Source organism: Neomonachus schauinslandi, chromosome 9 (assembly GCF_002201575.2).
Source record: "Neomonachus schauinslandi chromosome 9, ASM220157v2, whole genome shotgun sequence".
Taxonomy (NCBI): domain Eukaryota; kingdom Metazoa; phylum Chordata; class Mammalia; order Carnivora; family Phocidae; genus Neomonachus; species Neomonachus schauinslandi.
The window spans coordinates 33,165,171-33,179,452 of record NC_058411.1 but is presented as its reverse complement, the minus strand read 5'-3'; the positions used below and the strand labels follow the sequence as shown (position 1 = coordinate 33,179,452).

At 37.4% G+C, this 14,282-nt stretch overlaps 1 protein-coding gene across 8 annotated transcripts in view; it reads left to right on the top strand.

Annotated features, from left to right (window-relative positions):
• Positions 1–14,282, top strand: part of GPHN (gephyrin) — a 607,453-nt gene that overhangs the window by 543,980 nt on the left and 49,191 nt on the right. For all 8 annotated transcript variants that reach the window (XM_044918131.1, XM_044918125.1, XM_044918130.1 and 5 more), the window contains one exon: positions 4,066–4,187. In XM_044918131.1, coding sequence (XP_044774066.1) covers positions 4,066–4,187 — 122 coding nt within the window. The remainder of the gene's footprint in view (positions 1–4,065; positions 4,188–14,282) is intronic.

Below are 14,282 nucleotides of genomic sequence, written 5' to 3'. Positions count from 1 at the left end.
TCCATAGTGATTTCTCTTTTAGAAAGGAGACAGAGAACCTCCTCATGAGGGTTGCACAAAAAAATTTTAAATTTTTTACATTTTTATTTAAATTTTATTTTGAAGCTTGGCACAACAATAAAAATGCTAATCTGCATTGAATATTCATAAATGCATTCCCCTTTGTTCTCAACATGCTTTTAAGTGAATAAATGTGGTAATGTCATATGTACTCCAAAATGACCACTGGAATTCCAAATTGTTCTTGATGGGATGTGAGGGCGATCTGGCTGTGACATCTGTCACCCCATTGATCGCCAGGGTTGATTCGGCTGATCTGGCTGTCTAGGCGGGTGTCCCCTTCCTCCCTCACCGCTCCATGTGCGTCCCCGGTCGAAGAGGACGACCTTCCCCGATAGAGGAGGACCGTTCTTCGGTCAAGGGTATACGAGTAGCTGCGCTCCCTTAGTAGAACCTCCAAACAAGCTCTCAAGGTCCAAATTATTCTTGATGAATTTGTGCTATTTATTTATTTATTTATTTATTTATTTTTAAGTAGGCTCCACGCCCAGTGTAGAGCCCAGCATGGGGTTCAAACTCAAAACCATGAGATTAAGATCTGATCCAGCCACCCAGGCACCCCGAGTTTATACTTTTTAGAAAGATAAATGCAAGAAAAATAAAACAAGCCAGAATTATGCCAGGACGTGGCACAAGTTTATTATTAGATGAACACATGAAATCATTAGCTAAGGTCAGTCAAAAGGGAAAATATTGCTTCTGTATTATGTCTAAAGTCCTTAGCATTGAGGTTGAATCCCTAACAGGTGACCCTAAAAATCAGTGGAAAGAGGTAGAGATGGCTTCCAAAGCCAGTTTTTCAAACATAAAGAAAAGTTCTTACAGACACACAACAATGTAGCCAAATAAACTACATCTTTTTTGCTGACAAATAGAATGATTAGTATCAAATCAATGCTCTAGCACCTCTACAAGGAAAACAAAAATTCATACAAATTGGATCAGATAACCAAAAAGTCCTCATAACCTTATTCTTACAAAGAACAAAATTGATATCAACTAGCTTTGGAAGCTCAACAAAAAAGGATTAGACCTTAAGCAAGTGCTGGACTTACCATCATAGACAAAGAATCTCCAGAGCAAAGAGGCTCAAGAGACCTCCATGAGGTGCAATGTAACCAATATGAGAACTGGTAGAAAGGGTTCTTGCCTAACTAAGTCTTGGTGGGACCTACATGACTATCAAAGTCTTAATACAATGACCATCAGGGAAACCTGTTGATTATATAAAGCAGTGTATATTAACATTTCTGAGCAAGGGAGAGTATCACTGTGGCACAGTCCCAGTAGTGTCCCAAAAGGAGGAAATTAAGGACAGTTAGAGGAGTTTGAGAACTGAAGTTGGTCATGAGAACTGGGGGTGGTTTTAAGGTAGAAGTTAGTAAGTAAGGTCTAGGCAGAGACTGATCAGATTTGTAAAATAGGTGAGTCGCTGAAACAGTCTTATCTTTGGAGCACATGAGTTCATGTAGAGTTATCATGGTCTCAATTTGTCCTTGTTCTTGGAGCATATAAATCTAAGTAAGTTTGTGTTAAAACAATTTGACTTCAGATAGTTGTTTGAGTTACATTTCATAGTTTGGTACAGTTTATCTGTTATGCAAATAATAGTACAGTTTTGCAAATTGATGTTTCTGTTTTATTTCTCAGAAGGAAAGAGTTTGTAGGCAAGATAACCAATTATAAGGATTTGCAAACATTCAGACATATTGAATGTAAGGGGGGGCCTTGGTAAGAGCGTGACTGAAAACAGGGTCAAGGGGGAGATATATTAGGATGTTCTTAAGGATTGTAATCTTTGGGAAGATAGTGGACTACAAAGGGAAATAAAAAGAATCAAAGGTTTAATGTGTGAAAGCAGTGCACCATTGATAAGAACAGAAGAAATTGAAATTTAATATATGGTAGACAGGAAAGTAACAAGGTATGGAGATGATTGTTTATGTTTTTTTACTTTGTATTTTTCTTTCTTTTGTATTTTAACTGTGACAAGTTTCAGGCATCATTCCAAAGATGACCAGAAATATAGGATACCAGAAAATAAAATTAAGTTTTAAAAGGAAATATTGTGAATTTATTCTATATTCGGACTTATACTCCATCCAGTTGCTTGTTTTCTTTGAAAATACTTAAAATGCACCGTAAATCCCACACCCTCATTTAACCAAGTATTATTTCATTATGTCAGTTTTACATATAAATAACTAGTTCTCCAATGATCTTTAATTGTTCTGTTATTTCGAGAACTGTTTGCAGCAAATAACAGAAAGGAATGTGAATGTCAAAGAAAACACCCTAATAAGAGGGACTCTTATTTAGTTGGTGGTCAGTACCCTTCTGTGAAAAAAAAAAAATTATATAACCACACAGTTTTCTTTCTGAAGCAATTTGTCTAATTAATGGAGTTAAAGAGCTGTAAGCCTTTGCATTTATAAAATTATAATGACTTCAATAACTGTGTGTTAATTAAGATCAGAAAATTAATCTATATTAGCACTGCAGGAGCAATTTTCTAAGCTCTGTCAGTCATATGGCATCTGATTAAGTTAAATTAATGCAGTATTTGAAGGGAAGATTCCCAGGTGACACTGAATAAGATGATCAGTTTTTCTCTAGCTATTTTAAGGGGACAGTTGGTTGCAAAGCTACTACTTTTCCAATGCAAAGCCAAAGGTTCTGCCACATGGTATCACCACTGAGTCAGAAGGAAGATTGAAGGGCTAGAGGTTATTGTTTGGGAGAACTGAGATATGAAGAACTGAGTATTGTTTGGGAGAACTGAGATATGAAGCCCTGAGTATTGGTCATATTAATAGCCTACATATGTAAAATGTGCAGGCTTGCCTTCAACCTCCTAAGATAATATTCCAGATTTCCTCACTTCCAAGATGTACTTTTTTTCATTTTATATTTCTGAAATCAAAGTCCATCTTGAAATTGATGTATAAATTAAAGTTGCGTTTGGTAAAGTCTGCATGTGTTAAGGATCCCTACTCTTAAGTGTTTTATAACCTAATCTAAATCTGTATTCACACTATAGACTAATTCTATCTGTACTAGTATCTAGGAGTAAAATATGAGAACAAGTGGGGTAAAATATGCGCTCTTTAGGAAGAGAATCATATTTATTATATATTTACCCATATTGAGTGTTCATTACCTCAATCAATCCTGACAACTACTTTTCAAGATAGTTATTATTACTATATGTTATAATCGAGAACATTAGGCATAATGTGTTTGGGTAACTTGAATTTGAATCTTGTCTGAATCCCAAGCTCTTCCTACTATGCCACCCTACCTCACTGGAACATCCTAACATAGAATAAGCTTCTAATCATTTTTTTCATAGACATATAATGGTAGATATTAAATCTCTAAAGAGTGACTCAATTCAGAGTCATGGAATAATTGTGCATATGTCTAGTTAAGTATTATTTGTTTAAATTTGCTAATAAAGATACAAGACACCTGTCTCCCTCTCCTTCAAATAAGTTCAACTTCTTTGGTACTGTTGATCTCACTTCAGAAAAGAGATCAAAAAGCTTGAAACAAAATATTAACAATCATTCTCTTCATACCTGAGAATATCATGTCACACAGTCTCTACCTCAGATGTTCTCAGTGAAAGACAAACTGGAAAATAATACTGGGAGGGATAAAGGAGGTTGTTTTATTTAGTTTATCCTGGTGAGCAACCACTGGGAAGGCCAATTTCTACAGAGCACTATTGTCAAACTGTAGCCAAAGCAGGTGTGATATTTGGCCTGCTGTTTAGTCACCATTTAAATTTCTGCATGCTTTTTAATTCTGGAAGAATGTTTTTTTCGATCTCCTATACTCTCAATATTTATTCAGAGATCCTTTGGGCATGTATCTTCTATGTGCCAGATACTGTAGTAGATGTTAGATAAGGTAAACTCTGCTTACTAGATCTATTTCTTCTCCATCAACCATAGGCAACACCAAAAAGAATAATTTGTGGTGTTTTTTTTGGCTTTGTAGCTGCTAAATCCCGAAGATGACCTCTTACCAGGAAAGATTCGAGACAGCAATCGTTCAACCCTCTTAGCAACAATTCAGGAACATGGTTATCCCACAATCAACTTGGGAATTGTGGGAGACAAGTAAGTATTGGATTTTATTTGGAAGTTGTTATTGTACACATTTGAATTTTGGGAGTACTAACTAGGTGGGATTGTTGTTAAAGAGAAATTTAATACCATAATTTTCATTAATCTCATTCTTCAGAAGCAAAAGAATTATGAACATGTCTGTGCCTTTTTGCGATAGACATTGTCCTGGAGTGTCTATTACAACAGGAGAAATATTTTTGTTCTCCTATAGGTATGTAAAGTTTCCAAGGATTTTTTTTTTATATCATTGGCTTTATTCTAATGGAATTAATGGTGATGGTATTATTCCTATTCACACTCACTTGTTTCAAGAAAGGCAGGAAAGACATGAGTAAGAAGATAAAGAATGTTAAAATTCTCACTAACTGCTCCTTTGCGGTTTAAGTACAATTGTTTTCTAGGACTTTTATATTGATTTTTTTGTATCTTATGTAACCCAAGTTTCTGTAGCCTTCACCCACTTGTAAGTACATATGGAGGCACATTGACTAGAATTGCCCATCTCTAAGAGCATATTACCCTATATTCTAAATTAACTGAGCCCTCTGCTAAATTCCCCAAGGATTTATATGAACTTCCAACAGATTTTCACATGTGATCAAGAGCAAGTCTGCTCTGTCTGAGCATCCCACTACCAGGTGACATTGCTACTCAGCCCTCTCTCACCAGGATTTCCAGTTCACAAGAGGCATACCTGCTTTTAATAATACTCAAACATCAGCCTGGTGGAGACAGAGCTGGGAGACAAATCTGAGTGACAGATAGCATGATGTATCTGTCCCCTATAATTGCCCCTTTCCTTTATCACCACCTTGTAACTAAATAAAGCTCATTATGTCTGGATCCTTCTTCCCCAGGACAAGGTAGGAATTTCCCAGCAAATGTGCTTTTGAAGAGGCTCTGCCTTACCATTTCACAAGGTATGCTCTGACACCTATATCCCAGCTTAAGCCCAACCTGGACACAGCATAATCCAAACCTTGGACCCAGCATCCTACCAATAACATGAAAGGGGGTAGCTTTTATGTCCTTTCACTTTTTATAGTCCTTTCCTCCTTGTTTTTTTCTTTTTCTGATGATATTGGAATAGAAGCTGTTAGGTATACTTTCAAATGTCATTGTTTTTAAAATCTTAACATTTGTATTTACCTGGATGTTTAACTCTAGAGACACCCATAGCTAAGTAGCCAGCCAACTTAGAACCCATGCTGGTGAAGACAATGTCACAGGCTGCTTAGTATCACCCTGACCCAGGCTCCCTAGCCCTTGGAAGGAAGTAGAAAGAACCCACTGGAAAAAAAGGGGGGGCGGCATTTATTTGAATTTGGGCCTGACCACCAATAACCTGTCCTTTCATATAAAACTAAAAGTTATCCGTAGATACACCTTTAAAGAGGACAAAAATTAACTTCCCAAAGGAGGTTAGAGGAACCCAAGAGTTCCAAAAGCACAGAGCAGATCCTGAAACTCTAGAGAACAACTTACCAGATCGTTTAGGATTTGTTTCCCACCCACAACTGGCTCTGGTCCTGTCTTCAAGTGCATTAATGAGCTCTAAGGAATATTATAAGGTAAAAGAAGCTTGTTGTTTGTTTTTCATTTTACCTTAAGCTGTTCTGTACTATAATTCTGTCTACTCCTCCTATTTTTGTACTTTTGTATAAAAAAAATGCTTGCTTGATATACTATCTATGCTGCCAGTACACCAGTGAAAGCCTATGTTGATATGCTAATATTTAATTGTTTGTTGATTTGCGGTAGACATTTACTAATAATTAATATTGATATTACATATAACTCCAAAATATACCTTGAAAACAGCATATAAAGAACAATAAAATGATAAGCAAGATATAGGCAATTCTGAGAATATGCAAATCTCTAGTGTATATTCTTTTCTCAGATGGAAATATCTTCCATAAAACTGAGAACAATTTTTTAAAAATACAACAATGCAAATCTAGACTTTCTCAGTGAGAGTGCTATTTTGAAGAGGCCCAGAGTAAATGGTTGGAATGCGGAGATGGAATGCGGGTGGAAAGAATTTATAACTGTTCTAATGGAAATCTATGTTGGAGTTTAGCAAAGGAAACAAGGTACATTTAATCTGCAGCCTATTGATACTCTGTGAAGGTTACCTCCCACTTCATTCTTCTCCTTCCTATGTAGCCTTTTGCTAATGAAAGCAAATGTTATACAGAAGCCTCTCTGTGAAGCTCTCCAGGGAAACACAAGGGTCATGGGAGAAACTACACTTTGTGTAAAGCAGGGAGAGAAATAGCTCAAGAATGTCAGTAAGCCCAGAACCCCTGCTCAGCTATGACCGATAAGAATAGGGAGTAAGAGCTCTATTCTTGTATTTAAAGAAAGATTAGTGTCTGGTTTTTAAATTCTGTGATTCTACTTCTCAGCTCTTATTCTTATCACCAACCATAATTTTAATGATAAATGTTAAAATTGAAGATTAAGACTCTGTAACTTATTTGGATTAAATTGAGCTAAATTTTGCCTTTGCTTATTCTACATTTTATTTAAAAAGACAGTACAGTGAAGATTACGGGAAGGATGCTTCAAATACCTGAGAGTTAACAACTATATTTTAAAGCATTCACTTATAAATATTTTGTGTATATTAAAATATATTCTGTAAGACATAGTTTCTCACAGCACGTGGAACACAATACTCTTGGGGTTCCTAGTTGTTTTTTTGTTTTGTTTTGTTTTTAAGACAAATTTTGAAACCCAGAGATGTTAAATGAACTTGCTCAGCATTATACAAGTTAGTGGCAGAGGTGAAAATGGAAGCTAAGTTTTGAAATTAACAATCTACAATTCTTTGCTATCATTACGAAGACAAGATAATAACTATAAATATGTCAGAAAAGAAACATCACTATGCACTAGAATGGTCAGAGTTTTATAAAGGTGCAATGTTAGTTAAAACATGAAGGATGAATAGAATTTGTATATTTAGAAAAAGAGTGTGTTAATCAAGTAGGAAACATGGAATGAACAAAAAATAGGGAAATAGAAAATAGAGAAGTAGAAATAAACAGCTACAGGTCAGGCCAGATTGATCAGAACAGGAGGTTCAGGTAGAAGGATAATGGAGGTCAATTTGGTAGAAATTTAATAAGGCTTTGCAATCCAAGCAGAACTACCCAACTCACTTAAATTTTAAACTTTTTTAAAAAGCAGAATTGACATAATAACCATTATTTTAGAATAATTTGAACAAGGTAAAACATGGGCTAAAGTTGGAGATAGGCTAGAAATAAGAACAATACAATTTGTTCATTAATTATTCAGTCAGGAAGTATGTGTTGTGTACCTATGAGAATCATCTGAAGATCTTATTTAAAATGCTGATTCTGATTTAGCAAATGTGGGGTGGGCCAAGATATTGCATTTCTAACAAACTCCCAAGGATACCAAGCTGCTGGTCCATGGATCACGGGAAATAACAAGGATTTTGTCAATTTAATCATGCCATCTACTATGGATTTTAAGACAAAGGCTATTGAAGATACAAAGCTGAAACATAGATCTTGCCTTTGAAATTACATGTACTAGAAATGTACTAGAAACTATAGACTAGTAATAAAAATGTTTTGGAAAGTTTCAGAGCTTAAACTCACATTTGGAAGTAGAATTTTTTTTTAGAAAGAGACTAAATCAAAAGACATTGTAAAGGCTATTACATAGAACGGAAGAGCGTCAATGTTGATTTCTCTTCATCTGGATTACAAAGCCTTATCAAAATGATATGTGACTACAAACACAAATAAAATACCTACAAAACCCAGCCAGTAGGTCTCTCTAGCACAATTTTACATCCCGCTCCAGGAATACACCACTTCCATTTCTTCAGGCTCCATTTGTAGTCTATCCTTTCTTGGTTTTTGTAGCTCCTCTTCCTGTGCTCATTCCCTAAATTTAGGGGTCCCCATGGCTCACTCTTGGCTTTCTGTCCTTCTAATTTCTTATGGTAATGACTCCTAGATCTTATCTCTATCTTGAGCTCCGTGCCTAGATCCACCTGCTTACTAGGTGCATTTTCTTTTAAGTTCAATAGGCACTGCAAACTCAACCTGTCCAAAACTAACCATCCCCCCACCTCTCTCACTGCCCCTCCCCATTGCCACCCTGTTCCATTTCCGTTCATTCTTCTGTCTCAGCCACCAGCCAGTCACCCAAGCCAGAAGAAACCTGAACAAGAGTCATCACAGCTCCTCTCTTCCACTCACTCTATATTTAAGTCCTACAGACTTTCCCTCCTTGGTATTTCTTCTCTACATTCCCATCTCTTCATTCCTACCATCCTGGCTTAGTTCAGGACTCCATTTATTTTTTGTCTAGACATACAAGACTAGCATCTTAATTGGTCTCCATGCCTTAAGTCTTGTTCCCCTCTAACTCACCCTCTATTCTGCTACCTTTCTAAGGTGCATATTCTATACCTATGGCAGAATTGGGGTTTTATTATATATGGATAAGCAGACTGTAATAATTCAACAAACTTTTACAAATGGTTATGCTCTATCAGGCATTGTACCAGTCTTTGGTACTACAGAGATAAATAAGACAGTTATTAGTAAGAACTACAAAAAAGTTTTCAATTCTGATCCACTTCTCTCTTTCCTCCCAGTCTCCAATCTCCAGTCTCCTTACTGCAAACATGTCAGTCTTTACTGAGTACCCATTATGTGTGTGTGTGTGTGTGTGTGTATAACACTATAATAACACTATACTACATTCTTTCATGTATGTATCTTATTTAAGCCTCTTGAAACAACAGAGCCAGATAAGTATCTTTAATCCCCATTTTGGAGATAATAATACTGAAGCTTAAAAAAATCAACCTATTCAGGGTCATGCAGCTAGTAAAAGGCAGAGTAAGGAGTTCAACCCAGGCCCGTCTTAACTTCAGGGTCCTTTCTCCTTTTGCTCTACCATCCTACTTTTTTAACTGGAGTTAGCATCCGCATTTCATTAATATTAAGGTTAATAAACTAAATAGGATAGCTCCATTTGTAATGAATAAAACCCCTTAGTAAACAGTAGCTATGAACATTTCAAGTCAGAGAGGAAAATTTAGTTTAAACTGTGAATTACATATTGACAAGTGAATTATAAGGACTTGAGTTGCAGAATCCAAATCTTTAGGTGATATAGAAATGGGAAAAATGTCAGGAGGATGTATTATGGTCTTTCTTTTATAATCTCTTCCTTTACCTTTCTTCCCACAGCTGCTGGGGCTGCTTTTGCAGCATTTATTACTTTTGGGTAATTTTTTACACCAAGTTCATAGTATCTTCTATGGGGGTGGGGGGATGAAGGAGAGAGGAAAAGAGGGGAAGAGAGCATGCACACAATGTGAATGTATGACAATTTGGTAGTCAGGCCTATATTACTCAACTTAGATTCACAAATGGCCACCCCTATTCTTACCTTTTTCCTACTCACCACATAAAGCTCCTTTGTCACTACTTTAAGAGAAGGGAAGGGAGAAAAAGCATTTGAGAAGTGAAAGGGGGGAAGGCAGGAAGAACAAGAACAGTTTAGTGGTATCATTAATCTCCTTGTTCCCCAACCCTGAAGATACAGCCTATTTAGGAGACGTGTTTTATTAAGCCCAGATAACCCATACACTGGCTAAATGTGTTCTATTCACTTTGCTGTACTTTCTGATAATCTAATATTTAAAGATCCAATTGTGTAAAAGAGCATTCTACCTGACAAAGAATTGTTTGCATATTAATGTGAATGAGTTTAAACTAGACATCCAACATCTGTGTAAATCCTCTGCACTGAATGAACAGAAGCAAATCACTTAGAACTTGGAGTTCTTTAGGGGCACCTGGGTGGCTCAGTCAGTTAAGCGTCTACCTTCAGCTCTGGTCATGATCTCGGGATCCTGAGATAGAGTCCGCATTGGGCTCCCTGCTCAGTGGAGAGTCTGCTTCTCCCTCTCCCTCTGTGCACTCTCTCTCGCAAGTAAATAAATAAAAATCTAAAAAAAAAAAAAAAAAAGGAGAAGAAGAACTTGGAGTTCTTTGGCAGAGGGCAAACTAAGCAACACCACATCAGAACCTTAGCATAGCAAGATACTGAAGGTCTAGCAAGAAGTACACTTGGCAGCAGGAAAAGACTAAAGAAAGGTAGGTGAGAAGATGTCATAAGCAAATGCTTTACATTTCAGCATTCTTTCTTCAGTCTTCCATCTTGCTTCCGTAATTCAGGCTAGTACTAAAGAGTGATTCAGCAATATACTACTAACATTATGAGCTAAATTAAGGTTTGTTTGTTTACCCTAGAATGATACCCAACATCTATAGTACTTATAGATGTTTATTTAGAAATGTATTCTAAGTTCCAAACAACCAATTTTATATAAAGACTCTGGGAACATAACCTGTGAGTTATAAATCAGCTGTGCAGAAAAGACTTACCCTAAGTTGTCAGCTTTGTACTGACTGCATGGTATCTTTTAATACTGTTTACAGAGTTATAATTAGTAGTAAGACATTGAAAGATTTTAGATTGGGGATAACATGATCATCTTCTATTCCTGGTCCAGTTCTATTATGCACTTCTTGGGCCATTGTTCTAGATGTTCTAGTGTACATTTTTATGTAACTTTTTAATCTTAGAACAAATGTTCACTGAAGAAAATTTAGAGAATACTGTTTCACAAAAAAGAAGCAAAGAAAAGAAATTAATACATACATTACATAATCCCATTACCCAGTATTACTCTTCTTCCATTCTTCAATTCTGTGTGTGTACAGTTTATGTGTGTAAGTATAAAAAAACAAATCATAGTCTTATTTTAACTTTTCATTTTCACTCAGTGTATCATAAACATCCATCTCTATTATCACATAGTCCTCTGTGATATCATTTAAATGCCTATATGTCATTCTCAGTATAAAGTTTAATATTATTTATTTATACAATCCCTTGTTGTCAGACATTAGGTTGTTCCTAACCTTTCTCAATTGTAAGTAAATGATGAACAGCTGTATAACTAAATCTTGGCATATACCCACAATTATTTGAGAGTGTCTTTAAATTTTTATTTTATCCATTTTATGACCATTTGTTGATTGCCTGACATATGCAAAGCTATGTTGATAGCAGAGGTAAAATGAAAATAAAACAACTGCTGTCCTCAACTGCTGGTAGGCATGTAAAACAAGTTGTTTATGGCTGTTTCCTCAGCAATTAGAACAGTGTCGGTGCATGGTAGCTAGTCAGCAAATGCCAGGAAGTAAGAGAAAAAGAAAAGAAACACTGAGTATAACCTGAATACAAAACTAGTCAAGTCTAGAGATTTCTAATTGGCACAAATTGGTGTGAGTTTATAGGGATAAACTCTTTCTAAGCTCCATCCTATTTCTACCTTGAATATGGGACAATAGATGTCCTAGTATTCTTTTCCCCATGGCTGGTTAAATAACCTATTAGCCTCCTTTTGTCTTCCTAGGCAGCAAGAGCTACTACTGTTTCCCTACTATGGAGAAGAGTCTAAAACAAATGAAGAGGTTTGGATAGGTAAATGAGTAGAGTGTATTATATGTTCCAGCCAAGATAATTGTGGCCAGACTTGGTTGAGATAGTCATCATTTGGGCACATACTTTCTTCTCTGTTTTTCCTTTTTTTTTTTTCTTTCCCTCACTTTCCTGATAAAATTTCTTAGAGAAACTGCTACTTTTGTGGCTTAAACAGGGTAGAGGGGGGGCAGAGCAAGATGGTGGAGGAGTAGGAGACCTGGATTTCGTCTGGTCCCAGGAATTCAGCTGGATAGGGATCAAACCATTCTGAACACCTACAAACTCAACAGGAGATCGAAGAAAAGAATAGCAACAACTCTCTGAACAGAAAAGCGACCACTTTCTGGAAGGTTGGACGTGAGGAGAAGTGAATCCAAGGCAATAGTCGGGAGGATAGATGGCGGGGGAAAGGGGCCTCCATCGGCTGCTCCTGGCAAGTGATAGAGCCGCGGAGCACAAAATTGGAACTTTAAGAAGTCGGCTCCGCGGAGGGACGTCGCTCCAGTGGCTAAGCGGGGGGTGGAACCCTCGCGGGACAGTGTGGTCTCAGGACCCTCAGGGTCACAGAAAGACTGGGGGTGCCTGAGTGTGGCAGAGCTCTCAGGTACCGGAGCAGGGAAGCCGGCTGCAGAGACGGAGCCGAGGCGCGGGCTCTCAGCTCAGGGTTGCCATAAACCGTGATCCACGGCACAGTCGGGCCACTGCTCCTCCAGTAGGGACCCAACGAGTGGCAGATCCAGGGAGACTCCCCTTTCTCCCCCGGGAGGAGCAGCGCGGGAGTGCACCGCAGGGATCTGCTGGGTTTGGAGACTCCACACAGGGTCGTGTGCCAGAGATAGAAATGCTCGGTCACAGGCCGGGTGAGCACAGAGTGTGGCCGGAGACCGGGGAGACGGGAGTGATTGACTGCTTTTCTCTGGGGGCACACTGAGGAGTCGGGCCCAAGTTCTCGGCTCCTCTGGGGCGGAGATTGGGAGGCCGCCATTTTCACTGTCATCCTCCAAAACCAAACAGAAAGCTTGCAGGGAACAAAAGCTCCTGAGAGCAAACCTGAGCAGATTACTTAGCCAGGACGGCAAGGGCGGGGCAATTCTGCCTCTGGCAAAGACATTTGGGAACCACAGCAACAGGCTCCTCCCCCAGATCAGCAAGAACAGCCAGCCAAGACCACGTTTACCAATCAATGACAATGGCAGAACTCCAGCGCTAGGGGAATACTGCACATAGAATTCATGGCTTTTTTACCATGATTCTTTAGACTTTCAAAGTTAATTTTTTTAACTCTTTTTTTTTTGAATTTTTCTTTTTCCCTTTTTCCACCAACATCTTATCAATCCCTTTTTAAAAAACATTTTTATTTTTCATTTTTAGAGTCATAGTCTATCCCTTCATAGTAGTTACCCTTATTTGTGGCATATATATATATATATATATATATATAAGTTGTTCTCTCTTTAAATTTTTGAGATATAGTTTCTTCTAACAGATCAAAATATACCCTAAATCTCTAGTGTATGCCTTTGTTCTAGTCTCCTGCCTCATCGCATTCTCTCACTTTTTTTTTTAAATCCTCATCTTTCTTTTTTCAAACAACTTCTTATCAATTCCTTTTATAAAATCTTTTATAATTTCCATCTTTACAGTCATATTCCATCCCTTCATCTTATTAACCCTTATTTTTGTACATATATAAGTTTTTCTTTCTTTAAATTTTTGGGAGGCACTTTCTTCTAACAGACCAAAATACATCCAAAATCCAGTATGTGGCACTGATCTATGCACCAGCCTGATCATATTTGATCATATTCTGGTTTCTATGTTTTGTTCTGTTTTTGTTTGTTTTTATCTTTATTTTTTTCTTTTTCTTTTTTCTTTCTTTCCCTTTCTTTTACCCTGGTTTCAGGTCTTTTCTGATTTGTTTAGAGTATATTTTCTGGGGACGTTGATACCCTGTTAGCATTTTCTTCTCTCATTCATCTATTCTCCTCTGGACAAAATGACAAGATGGAAACAATCACCTCAACACAAAGAACAAGAGGCAGTACCAACTGCCAGGGCCCTACACAGTATGGACATTAGTACAATGTCAGAACTAGAGTTCAGAATGATGATTTTAAAGATACTAGCTGGGCTGGAAAAAAGCATGGAAGTTATTAGAGAAACCCTTTCTGGAGAAATAAAAGAACTAAAATCTAACCAAGTCGAAATCAAAAAGGCTATTAATGAGGTGCAGTCAAAAATGGGGGCACTAACTGCAGGATAAATGAGGCAGAAGAGAGAATCAGTGATATCGAAGACCAAATGATGGAAAATAAAGAAGCTGAGAAAAAGATCACGAGGGCAGAATTCGAGAGATAAGTGATACCATAAAGCAAAACAACATTAGAATAATTGGGATCCCAGAAGAAGAAGAAAGAGAGAGAGGGACAGAAGGTATATTGGAGCAAATTATAGCAGAGAACTTCCCTAATTTGGGGAAGGAAACAGCCATCAAAATCCAGGAGGCACAGAGAACCCCTCTCAAAATCA